This window comes from Phaethon aethereus (genome assembly GCF_964289735.1).
Source record: "Phaethon aethereus genome assembly, chromosome: 7".
NCBI classification, from domain to species: Eukaryota; Metazoa; Chordata; class Aves; order Phaethontiformes; family Phaethontidae; genus Phaethon; species Phaethon aethereus.
This window is the reverse complement of record NC_138583.1, coordinates 9,375,940-9,384,625: the sequence shown is the minus strand read 5'-3', so window position 1 is coordinate 9,384,625 and position 8,686 is coordinate 9,375,940. Positions and strand designations below refer to the sequence as shown.

Genomic DNA, 8,686 nt, shown 5'->3' with positions numbered 1-8,686 from the left:
GCTGGTGCTGAACTGGGGTGAGGCAGCAGATGCCGAATTTCAGGTTGTTTTGATATGGACAATGTTCACTTTCCCATCTGAGGAAAAAAAAAAAAGGCACTTGATAACAGTAAACTTCTGAACTGGGAAGAAAAAGACTTTCAGTCTTTCCTCAGGCTGCCCTGCACGCCTAAAGTATTATCACGCTACAAGCAAACTATTGAGAGGAATGGAGATTGTGCTGTTTTCATGACCTATATTCATATTTTGTTCTATTGTTTTTGACCTTAACAGGTTTTTTTCCCACGGTTATGAGAAGTGTCAGAGGATCTTGTGAGCAGTATGTTGCCTGCGAGCCACTGGCTAGCATCCACAGAGGCTGTGAGACCACCAAGAGAATTAAATACTACAAGTGAACACTAGACATTTCCACTGAGTGCCTCCATCCATGGAAATCATGTTCAGCAGAAATGAAACCAGGGGTGTTGTAGAATTCACACAGCCATGGTGCTGAGTGGGAAATAGGTAAAGACTCAGTAAGTCAAAATCTGAACCTCTGTAAAAATGACTGCATATTGCAACAGGGCGCAGCGCAGTTCCCATTTACCTGGAGCATCAGCGCAGCTCCTGGCGATTTTAACGTGGGCCTTCCAGCTGATGTTAACTATGAGGTGGGTGACCATCACCCAAGTCAGCTGTAACTTTTGCATTGCTTTCCAGCGTGCGTACAGCAGCCTGGTTTGGCCATCATAAATACGTGGATGCTCCACTACTGGAGAAGACAGACAGCCGGCGCCTGTGGTGCGGCAGGTGAGGTGTGATGGTCTCAGCGTGGGATGATACCTCGTGGGATTCCAAACATGGCGCTGCTGGAGCATCTTGTAGCAGACTGCTTTTTCGCCGGAAAAGGGTGATTCATCGCAACGGAAAGCTTTTGTTGGAATGCGTGATGCGCAGCATTTTACCAGAGAGGATTTCTCAGATTCAGGAGAAGCAAGCTGGCTGGTACCGGAGAGACCCAAAGCGAGAGGGGTGTGCGTGCCTCACCCTCGCCTCCCCGATTTGGGCAGCCCAACTGCGGGAAGCGATCGGCCTCCCGAGCAGCGTGCCCGGCGGCAGGAGCAGAGGAACGGCACGGCCGCAGCCGGAGCGGTGTGACTGCTCGTGCCGGCGCTTCCTCTACGCTCGTGCGGGCTTTTGGGCTCAAACCGTTTGTGAAGGGGTACGGGCTGCGCCGCGGTAGAAATCGAGCCCCGGGACGCGGGGTGCGGATTGACACGGCGAGGCGCGTCGCCTTTCGGAGGTTTCGTAGGGAAAACCCGCCGAGCCGAGAGCCAGGGCCTCACCGCCGTGAGGGGATCCGTCAGCCACGCCACGCCGACGGCCTTCCCGGGACATGCCGGCAGAACTTCGGCTCGCCCGTTTCTCCCGCACACACAGGCACGTTTCGGGGGGGATCGTTTTCGGGCGGGGGTGTTATTTAGGGCCCGCTTTCCAGGGCCGCCACCCCGCCCGTCGCGTATTTCGCCTGGTACCGCCCGATCGCTGCCGACCCTGCCTCAGGGGACGAAGGCGGGACGGCTGAGGGGGCCGCGGGCAGCCCGCACCCCCCGCCCCGCCCCGGGCACCGCTCACCTCACGGCGGGGCCTGCCCCGAGCGCGGGGCGCCCTCCGGGGCGGGCAGGGCGGCGGCGGCACCCCCGGAGCGCCGCTGACAGGGACCCCGGCCCGGCCCTGAGGCGGAGGCGGTGCCGCTGGGGGCGGCATCTCCCCTCCCCCTCCCTCCTCCCGCCGCGCCGCGCCGCTGCCCCCTCCTCCCGGGCCGCGGCCGGGGATATCCCCGGCCCCTCCCCGGCGGGCCGGCGGCGGCCCAATGGAGGCGGAGATGCTGTGCGGGCTGCGGGCGGGCTGGGGGCGCCGCCGAGCCGCGGACGCCGCCGCCGGCCCGGGGACGCGCACACTCGGCGGGGAGCCGGAGGCAGAGGCGGGCGCAGGCGGCGGCGCCGGGGCCGGGACTCTGGCAGGCGGCGGCTGGGATGAGCCGGGGGGGCGGCTGTGGGGGCAGATAGCGTCCCGCGGGGAGGCGGCCGAGTGGGGCTTGGAGAGGCGGCGGGGTCCGCCGGGCAGCGCCATGGCGGCTCAGTGCGACCCGCTGAGCGGGTACCTGCAGCAGCCGCTCTCCGACCCGGGCTCCAACAGCGAGCGCAGCACCGACTCGCCAGTTCCCGGCTCCGAGGAGGACTCGGCCGGCCCGCCGCGGCCCCTGCACAGCCCCGAGTGGGGCGAGGAGCGATTCCGGGTGGACAGGAAGAAACTGGAGGCCATGCTCCAAGGTGAGGGCGGGGAGAGGCGACGGCGGTCCCTGGGGGCGGGGGGGGCACGGGGCGGTGGCGGCCCGGGAGAGGGAGGGGGGCCGCGTCCTCGGCCCGCCATGCCCTGCCTTCCCCTCTCCGCTCGAGCCGGGGATCCTCCTGGCAGCCGCTCCGGCGCCGCGGAGGGGCGGTCGCTGGGCGGCCGGGCTCTGGACGCGGCCCTGGGGCAGCGGGAGCCCCGCGGGCCGGTCCCGGGCGCCGTCGTGGCCTCCCCGGACGGGGCTGCGCGGGGCAGGGGGGGAGGCGCCCTGTCGGCCCCTGGAGCGGCGCCGAGCGTGGCGACCCCTGTCCCGCCTCGCCAGCCCCGGGCGGCGGGGCCACCCCGGCTCGTCAGATGCCGCTTGGGACCGGCCCCGGTGTCGCGGGTGGCGTGGGTGCCCAGCCTCGCCGGGCCCCGTCCCGCAGCGGCAGCCGGCGGGCGGAGAGGCTGCAGCTTTGCAGGTCGCGGTCCCTCAGCGATCCTCCTTCAGAAACCTCCGGTCCCCGCTCTGGCGGGCCGGCTCGGGCGCTCGGCTTTCGAGGAACAGCCGAGGCCGCCGCGGAGCGGCCAAGGAGCCCCTGAGACCGGGCGTCCTGGCCCCAGCAGCGGGGACTGCTCCGGGAGAGCAGACAGCGGCAGCCGCCGTCTTGGGACTTGCTCTGCCTTTGGCTCTGCTTTTTTAAATTTTTTTTTTTTTCCTTGAGGCTACATATTTTGTTCCCAGTATGTTTTGAATTATCAAATTCTCAGTGGAAGTTACATTGGCAGTTTTTGACAAAATAGTGTAAGAGTAGCCATTGCTGGTTTTGTTGCTAAAGAGCAGATAAACAGATTTAAACCAGTTGAGCTGGGTGGGGTAATTCCCCGGGGGTGTTCCCTGCTGTCTTCTCTGAAGAGCCCAGGAGAACGGAGGTGAGTTACAGGTCTTACTTACATGGTCAAATCTTAGGGCGTGCTTGGATCAACAAGGAAACATGATGATGGTTTCAACAAGCATACTCTTTCCCCTGGGACTGCTGTTTTGTGAAGGTTAAACGTTAGGCTTAACATGGTAACTCAGGTATTTACGTACATTTTCAAAACAATTAAACCTCTGACAAATATTTCACTATTGTTCATGTGGCGTGTCACAGGGAAGGCATTTCATTCAATTACTGGAAACCGTAGGCACTTGCTCCCTGACCATCCCGTCAGAGCATCTGCCGCCTCCAGCGATGGGAGGCTGCGGCAGCTAGTAGAGGGACAGGAGCTGGTGAGTTAGGTTGGCCAGTGAAGAGCTACGTTTGGCTTGGTGACTACAACGATTGGAATTTTTTTAATTGAGATTCTCTCTCCTGGGGGTGAGTTAATCTTTAATCAGTTAATACTTCAGTGCTAGTAGAAAAATCTCATTATGTAATGCAGTAAAGAGGAAGGAATTCAGAGAAACAGAAGTCTCAGCGATAACTATTTATAAAGATGTGCTCATCAGAAGTGTCTTAAAGCCGAAAACACGTGGGTATTGAAAAGAAAAAGTATTTCTGTGTATGAAGTGGTCAAAAGTGCTGTAAGAAGACTGAAGGTTGTCTTAACATTTTCCTCTAGTAGGAAAATAAATTTCCATTATCTCATCTCACACACAATCCTTCCTTCTACTGCTTGAGGTAGTAAGCATACAGATGGTGTCACCCAGTAGTAGCCGGTGTCAAAATGTGAGACTTTTTTGTTTGCCCCTTGCTAAAAATTTTTTTCTTAACCTTGTAGTGTATGGTTGATAAGAGTACAGTGCAGACAGAATGCTGCCAGTTTTTCGATGAGAGGTTGCTGTATGTCCAGTCTAGAATGCTTCAGGTGGTGGTTTGAGGAGTTTTCGCATCAGATGGTTCAAATTTTCTAAGAAGAAAAGCATGTTTTTGACTTGTTAACAAGTGATTTTGTGTGCAAACCTAAACTTTCTGGCTTATTGGTAAAGAAATCTGCTTATTCAGAAACATGAAGTAAACATAATAGTTTTTTCTGTCAGAAAACTGAATAGTTTGTTAAATGTTATTGCTTTCAGTTTCCTCTCCATACTTTACAAGTTTTTGTCTCATCTCTTTATTTCCTACAAGATATGTTTTCCTTATCCTTTCCTTGTAGGAGAATACCTCAAGCACTGAGTAGTTCTGCCAGATTGTCACAAAGAGCATCATGAAGCCAGATCTGGAGCTGATACCCAGAAATTCAGAGTCAATTATATTGCTGATTACAAGCTCAAGTTGGTTTTATTTTTTTAACCTCCTGCCGTTCTGGTTTTTTGTGGCCACCTTTTGGGAGTGGAAACTTTTCTTCCCCCTAGTAGGAAAGGAACAACGGAAAAGAAGCAATGTGCCATCTCTAGAAACGAGCTGTTGTTAGACAATTCATAGGGTCGTACTTCCTATGGTTTCTAATAACAGATCCTTCACTGGTTCTTAAAATATGCAGAAATTGCATTGTGGAGGGGAAACATGTCTGTAGTTTAAGTGCTGATGACCAGATTTCAGATTTCCAAAAGTTATCCAATTTTTTGCCTTTTTTTTTTTAATTTGAGCTGGTGTAAATACAGCTTCTTGTTCATTTTGGATCCTTAACGGCTCTTATTTAGGTTTTAGCAGGTGCTAGAGAGCCTGTTTACACTTGGTAAAATTCTCAAATTATTTAAAAACTTACGAGTGCTAGTGTTCACCATAGCTTCCTTACATTATGGGAACTGTGAACAAGTCCTCTTTAGTTCAGTTGTCTTTAAAGCCAAGTTTGAAACGGCATCTGTTGAAGAAACCTGTGAGGAAATGTTCTCATTCTTGCTCAGGGATCTCTTTATTTTTTTTGCTTGTCAACATCTGTTGTTTACTGTACTAATGATGACATGTAAAAAACAACCAGGAGTAGAAAGAATACGAAGAAGCTCAGTGTTCGGCTTTGTGCTTCTGTTACAATCTGCGATTGCAGTGCTGAATTTTATATGTGTTTCTGCCATGGTTCTTTTCATCTTTCCTGCACTTGACACTTTCCCGCTGGCTTGGGCGGGACTCAGCGGGGCATAGCAGACTGTGTAGCTGATGGGGGGCACTGGGGTACCTTACTGTCAGGTACAGAGTCCACAACAGGAGTAAGTGCTGTAGCAAGACACTGTGTAGCTCTCTTTCAAAAAAGAGTTGATGTGGCTAGTTTACTACTAGTTGCATCTGAAGCAGAAACCAAATCTTAATTGAGGTGTCAGAAAATCTTGATAGACTTGAGGGTGCTTCTGGTACTTCTGTTTTTTTCCACCCACTTTGAAATATTTGTTGTAGTATTTTTGGTATTTTGAAGTTTGGTTCTGAATAGCCTTAAGATAAATATGTTAAATGAAAAGTAGAGGGAGCTTCTCCCAAGAGCTTTTCTTTTTCTGTTTGTAATATCAGAAAATGCAAAAGCTGTGGTAAAAACCTTGAACGTAAGAATTTTTTTTTCTTGTTGTGTCCAGCTACTTTGACTGTTTTATTGCTAGCTCATAAATGACTGAAACAATGTTCCATAAACAAATCTGTCTTTACAGTGCGCTGTAAGCTATCTTATGCTGGATCCGTTCATCCGTTTGTTGGTGAACAGACCTCTTCAGAATAAACTTTTTTTTTTCAGGAAGCAAATTTGAGTAACATGGATCAGCTATTCTTTTCAGCAGTGACAGAAGATGATATTTTATAGTAGCCCTATTAATTATAGCTGCTCTGTACTAAATTCCGGTGAATGCTTAGGTGATTTAATACTGTGGAGTGATTTACTTAGTGCATGTCTGAGTCCCTGTTACTATATCAGCTGGGTTTTCTTACAAAAATGCAAAACACTAAACTTAGAAAAGCTGTCCAAAAAGTATAATCTAACAGCTAATGTTGTAACAATCAATAGACTTAGACAAGTTGGCCATGAACCTTAAAAAACAAACCAAACCAACCAACCAAAAAAACCCAACACCTTTTTCCTCTTGCATGGTGTATCTTATTCTTGTCTACGAAGTGTTATGCCAGTCTTGCATTTCAAATAATCCTTTTTTATGTCATGTTCTTTAACAGTCCTTGGGGCTTTTGGTGGGATGTATGTATAGCACATACTTAAGTACTTCATGACTTTATAATGCACTACTGCACAACAGTACTTGGGTAGAAACCCAAATCCATGCTGTTTTTTAGTAAGAGTCTTAAGTCTAGCAGTGGTGTGTGCCATATTATATATGGCTCTTTCTTTAAAAAAACAACAGTGTGCCTGTTAGAATTCCGTTTTTCTTGTTTTGTTTTGGGTTTTTTATGCATTATCTTTCAGTTTGAGGACTCTTTGGGGTAATTTTAATTATGGGATCTGAGACTGAGTGATGTGGGGTTTTTGTGTGTGGGTGGGTTGTTTTTTTTTTCTTCTCATGAGATAATTCAGCATTTACTTGACTATTGATAAACAAATACATGAAGAAAAGCACACACCTACATGCTCAGGAAACTCTGAAGAGAACTTGGCACCACAAGCACCCTATTTGGTGTTGAGCTCATCTTACAGAACAGGTAGTGTTGATACAGAGTGGGAATCATGGAAAATAGCAGTGCCCTGTGCTGATTTAGTACTGACTGTCATTAGTGCCTCCATATGTTAACTGGAGTAGGTCAGAATGTATAGGAATCATGTCAATCGTAATTTATGTAATGTAAACGTGATTTCTAAAAATCATAAAATAATTCATTATTTTTTCTGGCAGTAAAAATACGGTAATTCAACTTTAGTGTGAACACTCAGTATAAGCCGCTCGTTTGAGTCCCTCAGCATAGCATCCCCTCCTGCCATCGCAGCGTTGGATGAGCACTCCCCTGTCCTGCTCCTTCAGTTTTGGTGCTCTTTGCCTGTCGTGGGGAGTTGGAAAAATGCTCAAGTAGTAATTTTTCACCAAAAGTCCTACTTCTCATAGAGGGAAGTGACATAAATACTTAGATAACTTTCTTTGCACAATTTGATCTAGGGGGAATTTATTTACTGTAAATCTACTGAAAATCAAATGTTAATTCCTTTACCCAAAGGTCACACTTGAGGCTGTTGCCCAATCCTAAGACTGTACTTACGCAATGCCTAGTTCTGATGCTTGGATGATAACCAATTTATTTTGTTTGCTGATCCATCGGGTGAAACTTGCTCTATTTAACAAGTGTATCTTCCATTCTTAATGCATAACTGTGTGGGAAAGTGTATATTTAATGGTTTTCTTAGATTTCTCTACTAATGTGTTTCAACTGTAGAGAATGATAAATTGATAAGTGTGACAAGCAAAGTTGGGGGGGCGGGGGGAAGGGAAGAACAACACTTGTATTTGAATGTACTAAAGAAGATGTAGATGTTTTAGGAAACCTGGGCCTCTGCTGAGACTTTGCTACAAACAATAGTTTTATTAGAGGCTCGACCCTGAAGACATGAATGAACAGATTTTGAGCAAGTTACCTGCTTACTAGGCAATTGTTGACTTAAAGAGAATGGTCCTGACTGATGGTTTCCGTGTGGGGATGGCAAGTTCTGTGTTAAACTTACGCTGGGTTTTTATGCTTAAATGGCTAAGCAGGAATTGCGACTTCTCTTCTGGATTTTTTTGTGTGTGAATGTGACAGAAATCTGTATAATAAAACTAAATGTAATGTGATCCTTCAAATAGTTAATGTACCTAGCTTGCAACTGAAGTTAAAAATACTCAGAGTGCTGTTGATTTACACTCCTGTTTAAAGTTTCCCGTGTCCCTGTTGGAGCTTTAAGAGATGTGAAGTATGTCTTCTCTTTGACCAGATTCTTACTGACATATCTTCTCAAACTCTTTGTTTTAGTGGATCCTGAACACAGTTTCTCTTCCTAGAAGAAACAAATGTGTGTGTGTGTGTGTGTGTTTTTCTACTAAATTATGAGATTTCTGTTGGTGGGGATTTTTTGGTGGGTTTTTTTTCTTTGCAATATATCAGCATAACCTGGACAAGGACATAGTTGTGGGGAAACTGGAACCTTTTTAATAGCATTTACATTTGGTGTTTTCACTTACATGTAGCAGAAAAAAAATTCAAGTTCTTTGTCAGTTTTTCAAATCCCTAAAGTGCTGAATAGTCTATTTCTACAAAAATAAATATATGAAATGAATTTGTGTGACTTGTAGTTTAAAAATGTTCTTGCATTCCATTGTTAACTGTAATAATACCACTTTCTCAAATTTCAGTGTTTTTTAAGTAGTACAACGGACTATCATGGTTTGGCATGAACTGCTAAGTTAAGTATTGCTAGCTTGCACATTCCTGTTGGTTATATTGTAATCTTTACCTCCATTGGAAAATATGTACTATTTTGAGTACTTATTTCAGGCTCT

General features: G+C 47.9%; 1 protein-coding gene across 1 annotated transcript in view; it reads left to right on the top strand.

The window, feature by feature from the left end:
- Positions 1 to 1,955: 1,955 nt before the first annotated feature.
- The window catches only part of BICC1 (BicC family RNA binding protein 1), a gene marked incomplete at its 3' end in the record, with an annotated part of 112,783 nt that continues 106,052 nt past the window's right edge, over positions 1,956 to 8,686 (top strand). The window contains exon 1 of the mRNA XM_082002208.1: positions 1,956 to 2,312. Within this exon, the coding sequence (XP_081858334.1) occupies positions 2,111 to 2,312 (202 nt within the window). The 5' untranslated portion in view covers positions 1,956 to 2,110. The remainder of the gene's footprint in view (positions 2,313 to 8,686) is intronic.